Source organism: Neofelis nebulosa, chromosome 6 (assembly GCF_028018385.1).
Source record: "Neofelis nebulosa isolate mNeoNeb1 chromosome 6, mNeoNeb1.pri, whole genome shotgun sequence".
In the NCBI taxonomy this organism is placed as follows: Eukaryota; Metazoa; Chordata; class Mammalia; order Carnivora; family Felidae; genus Neofelis; species Neofelis nebulosa.
The window spans coordinates 133,759,678-133,778,965 of record NC_080787.1 but is presented as its reverse complement, the minus strand read 5'-3'; the positions used below and the strand labels follow the sequence as shown (position 1 = coordinate 133,778,965).

The following is a 19,288-nucleotide window of genomic DNA, read 5'->3' as shown; positions in this document are numbered from 1 at the left end:
TGAGATCATGACCTGAGCCCAAGTCCAACGCTTAACCGACTGAGCCACCCAGGCGCCCCTCTTTAGCTTTTATTGTTAGGTAAAATGGGAGGTCACTGCAGAATTGTGAACCCAGGGTGATACGGATCTACTTCAGTTTTCAAGAGGCTCACTCTGCTGCTGGCTGAGACCAGCCTTCGTGGGACAAAGGGGAAAGCAGGGAGACCAGTAAGGAGGGGACTGCAGAAACTGAGGTAAGAATAACGGTGGCCTACAACAAAGCGATAACCGTGGAGATGATACAATGCAACTAGATTCTGGATAAACAGACTGGATGTGGTTATAAGAAAAAAAAAAGACTACAAGGATGCCCCCAAAATGTGCAACCTGAACAACTGGAAGAATCAGATTGCCTTTAAGAAGGAGAGGCAGGAGTGTGGCATCAGGTTTGCCTTACAGGGAGATCAGGAGTTCAGATTTGAACAAGCATGTGGAGATGTCTAGTGTACAAAAGGAAACAGAGGTATGCAGTCCAGGGGTGCCTGGGGGGCTGAGTTGGTTAAGCATCTGGCTCTTGATTTCAGCTCAGGTCATGATCTCATGTTTCATGAGACGGAGCTCTGCATCAGGCTCTGTGCTGCTCTGCATCAGGCTCTGTGGGATTCTTTGTCTCCCTCTTTCTTTGCCCCTCCCCTGAACTCTCTCCCTCTCTCTCTCTCTCTCAAAAAGAAATAAATAAACATTAAAAAAAAAAAAAAAAGGAAGTATGCAGTTCAGCAGGAGTCAGCAGGAGATCACTGGGTCAGAGCTAGCAATATGAGTCCAGGATTCAGATGGTGTTTCAAACCAAAAGATGGGAGATGACAAAGGGAGCAAGTGGGACAAAGAGGAAGTCCAAGTACTATGCCCTCCAACGTTAGGAAGAAGAATCAGCAAAGGAGAACAAGAGGGACACCAGGAGAGTGTGGGGCATCCTCGAAGCCAAGTGAAGAAAGTGTTTCATGGAGGGTGGAATGATCAACTTTGTGTTGATGCTACTGACAGAGAGAGTAAAAACTGGAAACTGACCCCTTCATTTAGCAACAGGGGACTCTGTAGCAACTCTAAGGGCACTTTTAGTTGAATAGTTTTATGCCTATTTAAAGTGGCTTCAAGAGAGAATGAGTGGAGAGGAATTGCAACCGTGGGCATATAAAACTCTTGAGGAAGTCTTTCAAAAAGGGCAACAGAAAAATACGGTGGTAGCTGGAGAGAGAGGTGGGATCAAGGGCACGGTTATTTTAGGAGAGGAAAAATAATACTTTCTATGCTGTTGGAAAGGACCCACTAGAGAGGGAATAGTACAGATGCAGAGGAGAGAAGGGAGAGGTCCTTGAGCAAGCAAGAGGATGCATGGTTGGGGTGGCCTTGAGAAAGTGCCGGTTGGAGGCAGATGTGGTGTTGGACCCTGGGGATTCCTCTTCAGTTTACTTCAATTTTCTTAGTACAAGAATAGGCAAAGTCATCAGCTAAGCATCAGGATGGGGAGGAAGGGGTGAATGTTTCCGGAAAGAGAAGACGTGTGAAATAATAATGTAGAACAGCGGAAGGGCGATTGTCAGGCAGCCTTAAGGTCTCTCAGGTGAACATGAATTTCACTGAAGTAAAGCATTAGGGTTGTTTTCCTCCAGCCTTGTTCCTCTGCAGGGGCTGGTACAGAGTAGGTGAAGAGTCAGATTTAGCCAGGGGTGGAGTCTGACACAACTGTGATGAAACAGGAAAGACAATGAAAGCAAAGGAGTGATTGTGATTGACCACGGAATCTCAGTGAGCGCAAAGAGGGGACACGAAGGGATGAGCAACAGCCTAAGGGTGGCAAGAGCAGTGGGTTAGAGATCCCACTGCATCAGAGATGGCTGGAACGGTGATACAAAAGGAAGTGAGCCAGAAGTAGAAGATGCGGTGGGCAGTAAGCGTGACAATTAAAACGCAGATCGTGGAGGGGCTGCAGTCATAACTGATGATATGGTTTTGCCAGGATATTACCACCGCAGCAGAAGCCAGGCTCACAAGAAAGAGAAGTTCAAAACCGAGAGACAACTGTTGGAAGGATCATCCTGAAATCACTAAACAAGAGTAACTTTTAGAGACAGTGACCCAGGAGCTGAAGTCACCCAGAAGTAAGAGGTTACGATGGGGGAACCGAGTGGCATCTCAACGATGAGGTCTTGCTGGTGATGCAATTTGATGACATGAGGTTTAAGGTGGGGGCAGGGGGTCTGATCCGGATGTAAAAGGAGGAGCAATCAGGGAGCAGAGTCCTCCAATGAGAACTACTACTACTTTTACTCCATGAGTATGAAAGAGACTGGCCTGTTTTCAGGTGACAAATATAACAACAGTTTTGAAAAAAGAAATTACCTTTGATGTGAGAAAAACTAAGGCATTGTGATATCCACTCCACCTGAGCTTGATGAAGCATAAGTTCCATTAATTAAAAAAAAAAATCTGAACCAGACTGTTAATTAGTAATTTACGTCTGATTATTTGCCACTTTTAGCAACAAAAGAGAAAGATTCATCAACAAATAAAAATTCATTATATGCAAAACTGGGTCAAATATTATCGGAAATTTTGCCCTTCAAACTTTGTGTCTACTCATCCTAATTCTAGCAATGAGGTCCTTTGCCTCAAATGGCTCTGAGACAACAGGAGCTATAACCTAATGTCCAGGATCTAAGTTGTATCAATAGTGTGGATCTTAATCTCATGCCAGAGTATCAACTGCCCATTTCATTTCCAGCAAAAAAAGAATGAGGGGCACCTGCGTGGCTCAGTTGGTTGAGCATCTGATCTCTGCTCAGGTCATGATCTCACAGTCTGTGGGATTGAGCCCCACGTCAGGCTCTGTGCTGACAGCATGAAGCCTGCTTGGGATTCTCTCTCTCTCTCTCTCTCTCTCTCTCTCTCTCTCTCTCTCTCTCTCTCTCTCTCTCCACACCCCCCCCCTCACCGCTCACTCATGCATGCTCTCTCTCAAAATAAATAAAATTAAAAAAAAAAAAAAGAAACCCCTTACAAGCCACAGCCCTAACAAGACTCAACTTGTTGGTGGGTCATAGGCCTCCTTTAACAATGTGATAAAAACTGTGGGCACTTTTGCCCAGAAAATGTGCAGAGGCACATTTGTAAAAAAAAAATTGCATCCACTACAAGCATTCTTGATAACCCCTCCCACTTCTTCCATAAGCCCACCAGGTCAGCTGATACAAGTACCTGTATCTGCTAAAAATAATAAAAATCAAAAACTACTTCTTAACTCCTCATCTTCCACGGTCCTTATCTACCATCTCTTAAATTCTTTCTCCAGGGGCACCTGGGTGGTTCGGTCAGTTAGGCATCTGACTTCGGCTCAGGTCACGATCTCGAAGCTTGTGGGTTCCAGCCTCGCATCAGGCTCTGTGCTGACACCTTGGAGCCTGGAGCCTGATTTGGATTCTGTGTCTTCCTGTCTCTCTGCCCCTCCCCCCACTGGTTCTCCCTCTCTCTTTCTCTCTCTCTCTCTCAAAAATAAATAAACATTAAAAAAAATTTTTTTTTGTTTTAATTCTTTCTCCAGATGCTCATTCTAGGGTCAGTCAAAAATCTCAGGAAATTGGGGTGCCTGGGTGGCTCAGTCGGGTTAAGTGTTAGATTCTAGGTTTCAGCTCAAGTCAAGATCTCACAGTTCATGGGTTCAAGCCCTTCATCAGTCTGACTGGCAGTGCACTCAGCCCAGACCCCGCCTCTCTCTCTGCCCCTACCCCTCTCGTGTGCACACTCTCTTTCTCTCTAAATAAATAAATAAATAAACTTAAAAAAAAGTAAAATCTTTAAAATAAAAAATTAATAAAAGTAAGTTTAAAAAAACAATGTCTTTTATAGATAGACTAGATAAAGTAGATAAATGTAGATACAGACTCAAATAAGTTCTTCCCTAACAATCTCCACAACATAAGACAGAGCTGAATCTTTTTTTTTTAATTTTTTAATGTTTTTTATTATTTATTTTTGAGAGAGACAGAGACAGAATGCGAGTGGGTTAGGGGCAGAGAGACAGGGAGACACAGAATCCAAAGCAGGCTCAAGGCTCTGAGCTGTCAGCACAGAGCCCAACATGGGGCTTGAACCCACAGACTGTGAGATCATGACCTGAGCCAAAGTCAGCCGCTTAACTGACTGAGCCAGCCAGGCGCCCCAGATGGAACTGAATCTTAAAGAAAGCCTAGATTCACAACCAAAAGTGACAATTAAACTGGCCAAATCAAAACCTTAGACACCACCAATGCCCAACCCAACAATGCATAGTTTTCAAATGAGACCTTTTATTTTGTCTTAAAGGTCAAGGGAACCACCATTCTGAGATAACAGGTTACACACCAGAATTTAAAGTTAGCCTACTGAATATAAGCATTTCCAAGATGGAACTCAAAAGAAAAACAATACAATAACAGCCTTTTCTTTCTCCTATTACCCAAACCTCCACAGCAAAGCATCATATTAAGAAAAGCATCTGTTACTTAAGTAATTATGATTTCTAAGCATCCCAGCTTTATTGACTAAACTCCAATGACCTTTCCACTATTTAATTATTCCCTAAATGAAAGGTATTTCTCAACATCTGTTCTTAATTTATTTTTAATTTGCATTTACTCTAGCCTATCTGTTGGAGCTGAAATTAGTAATATAGTATGGCATTATCTTCACACAGTCACATGAAACATTCTGTTCTTCAATCAAAGTTCCTCTGAAATAGTTTTCCAGACTCCTTTCACATACGGATTTTCTTTTAGCTGTCCAGGACTATTATCTGCACTTAAGACGAGATTAATATTACCTTTATTTTGTTACCATTTCAAAGAACTTTTATATTATACTAAATAAACATGAACAAACTTTCTCTTTCTTCACATTTTAATTAATCTAATTTTTTCCTGAAGCAAGACTTTTCTTTCAAAACATACTTAAAGGAAAAAGTACAGGGGTGCCTGGGTGGCTCAGTCAGTTAAGCATCCGACTTCAGCTCAGGTCATGATCTCGCGGTCTGTGAGTTCAAGCCCCATGTCGGGCTCTGTGCTGACAGCTCAGAGCCTGGAGCCTCTTCAGATTCTGTGTCTTTCTCTCTCTCTCTCTCTCTCTCTCTCTCTCTCTCTCTCTCTGCCCCTCCCCCACTCACCCTCAGTCTCTCTCTTTCTCTCTCAAAATAAATAAACATTAAAAAAAGAAAAGAAAAAGTACAAATGCTATTGAAATAACTCAATTCAAAGTTACCGAAACAAACTGACCAAGAGATAACACTTTAGAAAAACAGCAGTAGTCAATGTAATTGATGAGTAATTAAAGCTACCTTTAAAATGTAGAAATTAAGCAAGTTAAGAAAATTAATTCTGGGGCACCTGGGTGGCTCAGTCAGTTAAGCGTCTGACTCTTGATCTTGGCTCAGGTCATGATCTCACAGGTAGTGGGATCAAGCCCCGAGTTAGGCTGCTTGCTGACAACAGAAGCCTGCTTGGGATTCTCTGTCTCCCTCTCCTTCTGCCCCTCCCACTTGCACACGTGCATGAGCTCTCTCTCTCTCTCTCTCTCTCTCTCTCAAAATAAATAAAAAAAAAAAAGAACTATGTCCTTAGGCAAAATAAATCAGCTTAAAAAAATTAATTATGGAGGAAGAGCTAATAATTAAAAGTGCTGAGAACCCGAATTAAACACGATTTGAAAAAAACCTATGCAGCCAATTGAAAAACATAAAACCGATCCTGTGAAAGTGAGGTTTACATGGCAGCTTCATATATGTTGTTACTAACTGCTAACCATCTTTCAAATCCTTTCCCTACTCATCTCCACTTGTACCGCTTTGGTTCAGGCCCCCATAATCTCTACCCTCAATTATTTTCATAACCCTTCCCCACTCCCTGCCTCCCCCCAACTCTGCTCCCTTACTAAATTTACCTTTCACACTGCCAACCAAGTCATCTTTCTGAAAAATAGTACTAAGCCCATCATTAACCCACTAAAACTCCTGTGGTGGCTCCCTGCAGTGAAATCTTTAGCCTGCTTCAGAAAAGCTTTCAAAATCTGGCCCCAACCTATCCCACCATCCACAAGGCCCCAGCCATACTCATCTACCAGCAACAGACTCAAAATGCATTGCTCTTTTCCATCAACCTGCCATGTCCTTCCCTCACTGTCCACATGCCTACCTCCTGAGCATCCTTCAAGGCACGCTTCAAACTCCCCCCCTGTTAAGGTGCTACCACCAACCCTACCCTCATTCTCACCAAGACAAGAGTTTCTCCTTCCTCCTTCCATGTTCCCGTGGCCTTGTGTGCATTGCCCTGTTTCTTGTACAGGATTTCTATTTATTTCTCTCCTCCCAACTAGCCTGGGAGCACCTTAAGAACAGACATGTGTCTTGCTCACCTCTGAGCCCATCACCTAGCACTAATGTCGGAACAAGAGACATTTGCTGAGTGAATAAAGTATGTATATAAGCAAGTCTGATTTTTTTGTAACCATTAGCATATATAGTAAGCCTTCATTGTGCACTTACTGCATGTGGAGACTAAGCTGAAGGCTGGCATCAGAAAATCAGATTAGGGGAGCATGGACCATACACAAGCAAGAACAGCCAAAAATAGAAATAGAGACTGAACAAGAGGGAGAGATTGATTCTGGCTCAGTGATCGAAGAGTAGAATGCCTTGTGGCATTTATGCTGTTTGAAGAATGGAGGTCTCCAAACTGGCAGCTTAGGAGGGGTAAAACAACCAAGCACAGAAAACAAAGCAAGCTACATCACAAAGTCAGGAAAAGGGCTGTGGGCAGTACTCACATGAAACCATGCGCCTCCTTCACAGCCTATTGGCTTGGGGGGGGGGGGGGGAGGGGGGCTGCTAAATAGGTAAGATGGTGGCAGACATCCCTAAATGTTTCATTTAAACATACATGCAGGGGTGCCTGGGTGGCAAGGAGAGTCCAAAGAAACAGCAGAAATAGTTCCTAGGGCAGGAACAGTGGGCACAACGTACATTCCAAGGACATGGGAGGGGATGAGGAGCCTCTGATCGGCCAGGTCCAGCTCGCAAGTCAGTTAGTGGTCACATCCTCTCAATGCCTTCCTCCAACAGGTTAATATTCAAAATATATAAAGAACTAATACAATTCAATAGCAAAAACAAAAAAAATCTGATTTAAAAACGGGCAGAGGATCTGAATAGATATTTTTCAAAAGAAGACGTACAAATGGCCAACAGGTAGATAAAAAGGTGCTTAACATCATTAATCACTGAGGAAGTGCAAATTAATCACTGAGGAAATGTAAATCAAACCCACAAGGAGTTATCACTTAATACCTCTTAGAATAGTTACTAGCAAAAAAAGACAAGAAAAATGGGGCACCTGGTGGCTCGGTTGGTTGGGTGTCCCAATTCTTGATTTTGACTTGGGTCATGATCTCATGGTTCATGGGTTTGAGCCCACACTGGGCTCTCCCTCTTCCCCCACTGTCAGCACAGAGCCTGCTTGGGATTTGCTCCCTCCCTCTCTCTCTGCCTCTCCACCAATGCTCTCTCTCAAAATAAACATTTAAAAACAGAAGACCAGAAAAAAAAAAAAGGTTGGCAAGAAAGTGAAGAAAAAACAAAATCTTGGTGCACTATTGGCAAGAATGGAAATTGGTACAGCCACTATGGAAAATATGGAAGCTGCTCAAAAAACAGAACTAAAAATAGAACTACCATAAGATCTAGAAATTCCACTTCTCTGTATTTATCCAGAGAAAACAAAACACTAACTTAAAAAGGTATACGCAGCCCTATGTTCATTGCAGCATTATCTACAACAGCCAAGACATGAGAACAACCTGAATGTCCTTCAATGGATGAATGGATTAAAAAAAAAAAAATGTGATGTATACATACAATAATTATTCAATCATAAAAAAGAAAGAAATCCTGCCATTTGCAACAACATGGATGGGCCTTCACAAAGGGCATTATGCTAAGTGAAATAAGCCAGACAGAGAAAGACAAATACCATACGATCCCTGTTGTATGTGGAATCTAAAACACCATCATCACCACCACCACCATGAAGCTCAAAGATACAGGGAATTGATTGCTCGTTGCTAGAGATGGGGACGGGGGATGGGTGAAATAGATGCAGGTGGTCAAAAGGTACGAATTTCCAATTATAAAATAAATAAATCATGGGGGTGTAACGTACAGCACAGTGACTACAGTTAAATGATACTGTATTATACATTCAACAGTTGCTAAGAGAGTAAATCTTAAAAGTTCTCATCTCAAGAAATAAAATTTGTAACTATCTATGCTAATAGTGTTAACTACACTTACTGTGGTGATCATTTCAAAATATATACAAAAAAAAATCATTACACTACATTTGAAACTAATATAATGTCAATTATATCTCAATTTTAAAAAGACAATATATCTTAAAACTGGCAATATAACAATTGAAAAATGAATCGGTTACAACTTAAAACCAAATTTTGTTTTTAAGTCTATTTGTTTGGGAGTAGATTTTGTTGGTTTTATTTTGTGGTCTGTTTCAAATAACTCTGAGAAGCCTCCTTCCTAAGTAGTTCGTTGAAACTTCCCCATACCTCCCACATGGCCAACCTCTACACAAAAGTCTCTATTCAGATAGAAATTATCATCCTGTTTATGCCCTACCAGGTGCTCCCTTTTTAAACCTCAATCTTAAAAATGTCCCCAGGAACAGGTCCCCTTAAATTCTGACACATGATGTCAAATTCCACACAGTGACATATATAACAGAAATTACATATTTTGAACCACCTAAAGCTTAATCAATGAAGAAATTAAAATCTCTTTCTATATCTTCAAAGAGGTTAAAGATTAGAGCTCAAAGACATAACTCAAGGTCTATAAGAAAGTGGGAGTTGGGTTTGGCTTGGTTTAGTTAAATGAATACGAGGACATGTCAAGACCTCTGGGGTATATTTACGGATCCTCAAAGGAACTTGCTAGAGTGGCCCAAAAGTCACTTCACTGTTAATTCATCTTTGACATAAAAACAATTATTCATTTTTTAAAATGCACTCATTTTAAAAGAATGATAGGCAAATTACTTTATATCAAAAGAAGTCTAGTTATATTAAATATAAGTATTAGATGCCACCTATTGAAAATTACAAAAACAGGGGTGCCTGGGTGGCTCAGTCAGTTAAGTGTTCAACTCTTGATTTTGGCTCAAGTCATGATCTCATGGCTCGTTAGCTCAAGCCCTGTGTCAGGCTCTGCGATGATAGTGCAGAGCCTGCTTGGGATTTTCTCCCCCTCTCTGCCCCTCCCTTGCTCGTGCTCGCTCTCTCTCTCTCTCTCTCTCTCTCTCTCAAAAATAAATAAACTTTAAAAAAATAAGTAAATTTTAAAAATAAAATTACAAAAACAGGGAGGGAAATACATGTGTAATATTGTCTCCAACCTTAAAGAATATAAGTAAACTAGCAAAATATCGTTTATGTTTTATACTTTATATCACATCTTTAGAAATCACCCCACATCAATAAAAAACTGGTGAATTTTTTACTTCAAATTATTCCACTGTATGAATAAATTATAACTTAACTAAAAAGAAAAAAAAAAGGAAAACCAGCATACAGGATTAGACACGAGAATCTCTTCTCCACCATGAGTCAAAAACATACCTGTCTTAGGAATAATTTCTTAGAAAATATACACAATAAGTTTTTACAGTGAATTGATCAGAGGACTCCATGTAAGACTTCAGGATATGGCATAGGCTTACAGCAGGAAGAGGTTAAGTACAATGAGCTGAAGACCAAGGAACTCAGTAAGAAGTATTTTGCTGCCGAATATTTTGGTATGATCTTCTGGTTTAATGGACCAGGAGAAGAAATGTACCAAATTTCATCACTCTCCTCCCCCACTCTCCATGGTTTTACCTTTGCTCAATATAACCCAAACTCTTCAAAATACAAAGCAAAAGAAAAAATGTCCAATACAAGAATCAATTGCCTTTTTTAAATGTTCAAAGGGAAGTAGAGAAAGAATCTTCAACATTTGACTACAGTTCTTCCTCACTCCTCTGAAATGCACACACCATTTTCACTTTAGTTCCAAAAGTCTTCAACCTGCCTTCCTTCTCCATTCATCAAAGGGGCTTGCTAAAACTCCAGATGCCCAGTCCCCACCCCACAGGACTGAATCAGAACCTAGAAGATGGTTCTGATGTGCAGCCTGAGTTAAGAATACCACGTGGGATGGGGGCACCTGGGTGGCTCAGTTGGTTGAGCATGCAACTCTTGGTTTTGGCTCAGATCGTGATCCCAGGGTCATGAGATCAAGTTCTGATTCTCATCCTTTCTCTCTCTCTCTCTCTCTCTCTCTCTCTCTCTCTTTCTCTTTCTCTCCCTCTGCCCCTCTCCCCTGCTTGTGCTCGCTCTCTCTCTCTCCCTCTAAAAAAAGAATACCACACAGGATGAGCCTAAAACCCAACTTTCAAAATAAAAGCATACATATCCATCTATGTAATTACTGAATTAACATTAAATAACATGATTTACACATAGCCTGTGAAAACCAATCAGTGAATATCAACCTCAAAATGCTATCCACACCCCCCATTCTATATATATATATATATATATATATATATATATATATACATACACACACATATATATATACATGTATACACACACACACACACACATACACACACACACACACACCAAAATCTTAACTAGAAAGTGGAATGGAAGATATTCTCAAATATTAAAACTGTGGAATTAAAAAAAAATATCTAAACAGATAATACTTTTTAAACTACAGTGGAAGCATTCATTTCAAAGCTGTACCACTTTAGAGACACAAAGTCAATTTTTAAATGAGGTTCTCTGCTACATAAGAAATGTTATTATGTGCTTTCTCTGCTCTTTGGAAAAAGTTTTTTGTTACATAATTAAATGTTAAAATTACTGAACTGGACAGAAATCATAGTAACTACCCAGCCGCCACCCCCCCCCATCAAAAGAAAAGTTCATTTGAAAATATTCATCTATGAAATATTAGTCTTCTGCTTTACACTTTGAGCTCAATGGCTATGATAGAAATGATTTTTTTTTTAAAGAAACTGAGTTCTCAAAATCAATGTGAGATTATACCACCCCAAACCTTAATCATTGCTGCCACATGAGCACACACAAAAAAATTCCCCCTATTAACCAGACCAGGAGTACAAGCTCCTGGATAAGACCCACAGTATTTAAGTAAACCTCAGGTATGCGGTTGTTCAAAGGCCCCAGTGCAAAGGCTACGCGAAAGGTGAAAAAGACCTGCCTCCTGTAGTTGACAGGTGTAAATCCAAGGGCAGAGGAAGCAAAAGTGAAAGGGCTAGAGTTGGCTTAGTTTTCTCAGTCCAAGAGCCATCATTTCAAGAATAAATATATATTAAAAACTCACAATGACTCACATTTCAAATCCTGAATTGAGTATATTTATTATTAAACAGTTAAGGCATACAAAAAAATAAAAATAGTAATATAGTAACTACCTCTGCCTCCACACACAGCTTAAGGGAAAACAGTCTAGCCCCTACATCTGAAACCACCTGAGTATCCTTTCACAATTAAATTTTAACTAATATTTACAACTGCTGCAATAATCTTGCGTGTTCGCTTGTTCCCAGAAAATCATCCTATCAGCCTCTGGTTCAAACTTCTGGCCTCAAGTAAGGTTCAATAAAATTGAGTTTTCCATTCTGTCCATATAATTAATGCACCTCCATCGCTTAGAACATTCTCAGCAATTCATGTTTTCCATTTGGGAATGGGTCACCTACAGAGCTTCCACCACCACAGTAACAGATCATGAGAATCACATTAATACAGAAGGCTCTTCTAGAACTGCACTCCTTCAACGTAATGAGGCGACAACATGGAGAATATTTTTATACGCATTACAAGAATAGCTGCACTTCTCAGTCAGAGTTGAATTTCCATCAGGGTTACCGTCCCTCACCACAAATCCCCAGGGCTCATGGAAAAAAACAAACCTGTTCAAAGAGCCCGCTCCAAAGCATAGGTATTCCAGCCAAGTAAAGCTTCGGGGGGGGGGGGGGGGGGGGAGAATAATTTTTCATAGTCCTTCAAGCTATTTAGAAAAATCCCCTCACAGATATTTCTTTAAATGAAAGAGAAAAGGAGATCAAGGACTCCCTAAATGCAACATAACCAGTGTCCTTCCTAAAGAAAGGCCACTGAAAGAGAAACAAATAAGGTAATCTTCCTCATAATTTTCATAAAACTGAATCTTGTTAAGCAAGTTTACTTTATTGCAAACACAGCATATTTCTAGGAGGCTTGCTATAAATGTAACCAGGTATAATATTCCTTATTAAATAATTCATTTTATTTTTATTTCACTGGCCTCTCTCTTTTCTTCCCTCCCCCTTCCCCCACCTCTACCAACTCTTTCAATCCTAGAGATATCCATCTGGGCATCAGACCAGGACTTAAACTGTGCCAAATCGCAGTGCATCTGAAATCCACTACCTTTTTTTTACCAGCCAGTGAAAAGCCTTGATCAACAGTCAAAGGAAAAAAGAAAAGGGAATTCACGTCACAAACAAATTATCAATTTCTCTGCCTTCTACCCAAAGGACTGCCTGTCCTCTGGCATTTTCCCCTTTGCTAACCCTTAAGAATAAATGACAGAGACTAGAAGCGAGAAAGACCGGGACAAGTCTGGGAGCAGCAGGCTGTATCTCCTACAACTGGCCCTCCCTTGGCAGGGCTATGGTGCCAGAGAGCCTGGAGAAGCTTATCTCATAGCCCAGGGTCTATGAATAGGAGGGAAGAGACAGAGGGATGTATAAACCGAATTAATACTGTGCAAAATTAATAAGCAGTAAGTTCAGGGACAAATGAAGAATCATCCAGCAGCAGTGAAATAAACTACCTTGTAAATTAGGAGACTCGGCAATATGCAGAGGTCAAACGCAGAGTTTCTGGAGTCAGAGCAACTGCATTCTAATCCCAGCTCTGGCACTTTCCAGCTCTGTAGCCTTTCTCATTGAATAAACATTCATTGCTCACCTACTAAGAGCTGGGCCCTAGGCTTGATGCCAGGGATGTACTGGTCCCTGCTCTTGTAGAATTAAATTCTAGTGGGGAGGACATTAACAAACACACAAAACAAGAAAAATGCCAAATAGCAATATGAACATATAGGAGACTGGGGCACCTGGGTGGCTCAGTGGGTTGAGTGTCCGACTGTTGATTTTGGCTCAAGTCATGATCCCAGGGTTCTGGGATTGAGCCCCACGTCGGGCTCCATGCTGAGTGTGGAACCTGGTTAAGATATTCTCTCCCTCTCTCTCTCTCCCTCTACCCCTATCCTTGCTCCCCGCTTGCTTGTTCTCTCTAAAATTAAAAAAAAAATTTTCTGAAATAATTCTAGTAACTTAAATGCACAAATATTTCTATTATGCCAGGCTTTCACGCTGTCCAAACCCAAGGATTCAGGGAAGAAAGAGAAGAATCTTCATAAACCCAGATTTAAGTGATCAATATACTCTCAATAGCAATTTTTTCCCCACCTAATCTCTACCCCTCCCCCAAATCCAGTCCCCCAAAAGGAAGAAATATAGAGGAACAGATTAGTATTAAAATTTTCCTGTAAGAAAATTCACTATATTTTATTTCCCAAAAAAATAAAATTCCCATGGAGAAAAATATGTATCTTAAATGTGTACCTCTGTTAATTTACAAATTGTTTTCAGTACATAGTTTTGCATTTTCCTTTAAAATACTGAGAAGGTCAAAAATTCAGGATAGAACACATCCAAGGAAGATCTTTAAAAATATGCATTATATGTAGATGATTCCTTTGACATAAAATGAACTAAAAATCCCTTTTCAATACATAAATTTTAGAGTACTGTGAGACCTGACCACCGTATACTAATATTTACCTTAAAAGAATCAAAAAAGTGCCTTCCAGAAAGCAAGATTGGGACTAATACAGGCCCATTCAAATCCAAATTTATCTACGGACTTTTGCAACATAATCCAGCCAAAAGAATGTGATTCATATCTCAGCTATGCAACAGCTAACTTTTCAATGTGTTGTGAAGTAGGTGCCACCAAAGTAACAGTCATAGCTGTGGCATTAAAACACTCTAAGCAATTTGAGAGTCTTTAAAAATGTAAGAACTACATAATACAGACTCATTAAAGAACTTTAGAAAATACAGATGAGCAAAAAAGAGAAAAATGATAATGCCACAGTACCAAGATGAACATACGCTCTGCTAAATCTTCTTGAAATAAGTATTTCCCACATATAGGACTTCATATTACACTTTTTACTTAACAATACCATGAATGTATTTTATACACATCCATAACATTTTTGTAAATGTACAACGTTCTACTTTATGTATATACCCTATTTTAATTAGCTCCACTGAGATTCTACATGATCTGTTCCGATGCCCTACACTAAAGGAACAAAGCAGGTTAACCACTTATTTCCTAAAGTTATTGGCCCATGACATTGGTTTTTGAAGTATACATCAGAACTCGTACTCCTTCACAAATACTTTGGGAAATTATGATTTAACCAATCCTCAGTACTGAGTTTTTATGGTGTGTCCAATGTTTTTCTATTATAAAAATGCTATGATCAAATTCTTGCTTGTACATGTCTGTGTATTCCCTCGGGGAAAACTCTAAAAATAGAGTTACTGAGCCAATGGTATGTATATGGTAAAAACATGAGAATTTCTGCCCAACTGTCCCCCAATAGTGTAAGAAAACTGGCAGTCTTTTTAAATGATAATATTTAATTTAAAGAAGAGTTTAGAAGTTATGTGTATTCATCAGATATACTCAATATTTTTAAACTTATATAATTACTTTTCTATGGACATGGCTAGTTATCAATATCAAAGGTCTTACTGTAATGGACATTGACTCAGAAAACTATCCAAGAATATGCCTCCTCGCAACTTATAGACCATGACAAACATGGATATGTTAAGTTGTGTCTTTTCTTTTCCTCTTTGTTACATTTACATATTTCTCGATTTACATTCTGTGCTCTTAAGAAGATATTCATAATCTCTTTTATCTACATAGTACTTCACACTACGAAAACACTTAAACAAAAAGAAATTTAGAGAAATAAAACATCCTAAGAGTGTACTTTAACACAGGATATTAAGCTGTACCTCCAAGAGATCCTTAAAGTTACACAACAGTAGCTACATATTTAGAGCCAAGACTATAACAACCACAACCTTTACCAATTAACCGACACCAGTATCATGGAGGGAAATATGTATCTTAAATGTGTGTCTCTATTAATTTACAGATTATTTTCAGTACGTATTTTTGCAATTTCAAATAATTAAGAAACAGGATCCTAACATAGTATAAAGATGGTTCACACAGCAAAAACAGGGATTAGGTTCCCTTTTTTGTTTTTCAAGTTACACTGGAAGTAATTTTATACCTCAAAGTAACTCTCAAAGTTACTTAAGTATAGTGTTCACACCCAGGGTGGAGTTCTGTGTAATTTTCAAAAGTCAGAAAGTCCCTGTCTACTCAAAAATATCTCCCCTTAGAGCCCGTCTCAGAATCATATTTGAAGATTTTTAAAAATGCAGAAATTTTTTATTCAACAGGTCTGGGGGGAGCCAGTGCATCTGCATTTTTTAAAGCCTCCCCAGTTGTTCATTTGTACAGCCAGAGTCAAAAATCACTCAATTATATATATATATAAAAACGAGGAAGAGAGTGGTACCCTTCAGTCCCCAATCTAAATGTCACATGAAAACCATCAATCTGACTTAGGTTACCCATGTGAAAAGTGTACCTTCAGAAGACTCATAAAAAGTTTCAAAAAGGAAAGCAAAGGTAGGTATCTGTTGGCCTGACCCTGGCCACCAAAAAGACATGGTGATGTAAGGATATACAGTAATGGAAGCAAGACTCAGGAAGAACCACCTTACCAGAAACTGTGCTACTTTGTACTTTAAGCACGTAATCCATTCAACTTCATAAAACTTCGAACAACAAGAAAAAACTGCTCAGCTGTGTGTCTGTGTGGAAAGTGGTGGTCTCATCAAGGAAAAGCATTCAACTACAGGAGGCAGAAGGCATTTCACCAAACAGTGTCCATAAGCATACAATAAGACCAAAATGAGTTGGCAATTGAGACAGGACACTCAGAGACCCATTCATTACTTTTTACAATAGTCACTTATCAGAACTGTGTTGCTCAAAAGAAGTTTGTCTCACAAGAACAATGCAAAAACAAGCCAAAAAAAAGCCCATGTCTTCTAAAGTAATTTATTCATAATAATCCATCATTTTCTTAAGCTTCCGTTACCTACCAGATCTGGACTTAATGATGTCACTGAATTCATTCTGCCCATCATCAGGCCTGGCCTCATGTTCTCCATACTTGGCCATCTTTGCAGAGTTTCAATTTAATCCAAAGACTGTATTAAATCCTCTTTTTAAGACTTCCAGCTTTCTATAATGGTCCAGCTCGACATCAATACCTAAAGAGAAAAGGGAATGTACTGACTTGGGGAAAAAAATGTATATATATACATTTATATATACATATATATATTTTTATATACATAGTCATATACAACTGTATATACTAACCATTCATTCAGCTAATATTTATTCAGCAACTTCTATGTGCAAGGCACTGATGCGGGCAATGGGGATATGACTAAAAAAGAGACCCAGCCTCTGCCATTTTGAAGTTTATGGACACTAAGCTGTTAATTATATAATGAATTATTTCATTCTAATACTGACATGTTGCAAAAGTACAGATGAGAACTATAAAGTAATATGAGCATACAGCAGAGGAATCTGACCTGCCCTGGGCAATTAGAGAGTTTTCTTGAAGTGAGATTTGAGCCAAGCCTTCAAGGAGGAGGAGAATTTCATTAGCAAAAAAAAAAAAAAAAAGAGGAGGGAAGAGGAAAAGAAAAGAGCCTTCCATGTGAAGTGGTAGGAAGAATCATGGAGAATTCAAGAAGCTGAGCCAGTGTCTTTGGAAAGCAAACAGCCAAGAGGAGAGAGATCTAGTGAACTAGGTAAAGTAGGGAGACAGGACCAGGGACAGGGCCTTGGAGACAAGGTGAAGGTTTTGATCTTTCTCTAGACAGGAAGGGGGATCCAACAGATGGCTTCAAGCTGGGAAGTGACATGATCAGATTTGCCTTCTGAAAAGATCATTTTGGTTTGTAGCTGGACCTCCAAGCTGGACCAGAATGATGGGTGAGGAGCCATGAAGACAACAGCAGGATACAGCAATTGTACATTAAAAAACCTAGAACATGGGCATATAGGTGTTGAATGAAAATTTCTTTCAATTAGTCTGTATATCTGAAATTTTTCCATGATAGAATTTTGAGGAAAAAAATTCCTAACTTCAACCAAGTCATCAAACTTCACATGACCAATAATGGGGCACCGTGTGATACAATGGAAAATATACCACATCGTCTATATAATATCCTTGCCAAAATGTTTAACATGAAACTTATCATGAAGAGGCAAATCTAAACTGTGGATAGTCTTTAATATAAATTATCTAGGGGCACCTGGGTGGCTCAGTCAGTTAAACACCCGACTTCAGCTCAGGTCATGATCTCATGGTTCATGAGTTCGAGCCCCACATTGGGCTCTGTGCTGACAGCTCAGAGCCTGGAGCCTGCTTCACATTCTGTATCTCCCTCTCCCTCTCCCTCTCTCTCTTTCTCAAAAACAAATAAGCATTTAAAAACTTTTAAAATAAATTATCTAGACTGCTCACAATTACCAATGTTTTGAAATATAAAAACACCTGAGGGAGGGAGAACTGTACAGGTTAAAGAAGACCAAAGAAACATGGCAACCAAGTGTAGTCCTTGACTGGATTCAGAATTTAAAAAATAAACATTTTGGGGATGATGTGAGAAATATGAACTGGGGCTATATATCAGACAATATTATTGAATCAATAGTAAAATTCTTTAATATTGGTTAATGGTTTTATCATCATGCAAGTGAATATCTCTGATTATAGGAGACACCTGATGAAACATTTACCAATGAAATGTGATAACTTCAACTTAAGTTCAAACAAGACAGCATATACCTGTCTATCTATCCATGTACAGTTATCTATCTATACACATACATACAGAGAGAGAGGGAGAAAGAGAGAGAGAGAAAGCAAATGTTGTAAAATGATAAGTGGAGGGGTGCCTAGATGACTCAGTTGGTTAAGCATTGACTCGATTTTGGCTCAGGTCACGATCTCAGGGTTCTGAGCGTAGAGCCTACTTAAGATATTCTCTCTCTTTCTCCCTCTCCCTCTGCCCCCCTTCACTCACTCTCTCTCTCTCTCTCAAAAAAAAAAAAAAAAAAAAAAAGGAAAATGGTAAGTGGGGACTGTAGAGAAAGAGCATATGGATGTTTACTCTTCTGTCTAGTATAATATTACAGGCAGGAAATGACTGGTCCAAACAAGGGTACCAGGAAAGAAACAGGTAGATATATGGGGTATTTAGATATCAAATACAGAAGATCAGTAGCATTTGGAAAGTGACTGGATACGGGAGGTGCAGAATACTAAGGTGCAAAATGACTGCCCAGTTTTGGTTTGGACAACTGAGCAGAGGGTGAGTCATTCGCGGAGCCGGGGAGCAGATAGGCCACTGGCGGAAGAAATAATGAATGCGGTTTGGACTTGCTGAGTTTGAGGTCCCTCTAAGTTACATAAGTGAAGATAGCAAAAAGGCAGTTGGACATATAGGTCTGATCTCAAAAATGGTCTGAATTCAACATAAATCTGGATAGTTATACGTCAGATCCCACTGACACAGATTTTGTTCTAGAAGATACGTCCTATGAATTCTGCTGAGTATAGCTATCACTCAGTAAAATAATTTTAGTCTTTAGTAATTAATTAGAATCATCTTCAGAATTTAAAGAATTAAGGATTCTACTTGGCAGCACCACCTTTTCTTTAAGAATGTCAGTAATTAGGTGCCTCTGAGTGGCTCAGTCGATTAAGCTTCTGACTCTTGACTTCAGCTCAGGTCATGATCTCACAGGTTCGTGAGTTCAAGTCCCACATCAGGCTCTGCCCTGACAGTGCAGAGCCTGCTCAAGATTCTCTCTCTCTTCTCTCTCTGCTCCTCCTGCACTATCTGTCTCTCTCTGTATCTCTCTCAAAATAAATAATTTTTTTTTAATGTCAATA

At 39.5% G+C, this 19,288-nt stretch overlaps 1 protein-coding gene across 1 annotated transcript in view; it reads right to left on the bottom strand.

Moving 5' to 3' along the window:
- Positions 1–16,544, bottom strand: part of UTRN (utrophin) — a 514,842-nt gene extending 498,298 nt beyond the window's left edge. Inside the window, exon 1 of the mRNA XM_058736181.1 lies at positions 16,407–16,544. Within this exon, the coding sequence (XP_058592164.1) occupies positions 16,407–16,485 (79 nt within the window). The 5' untranslated portion in view covers positions 16,486–16,544. The remainder of the gene's footprint in view (positions 1–16,406) is intronic.
- Positions 16,545–19,288: the final 2,744 nt, after the last annotated feature.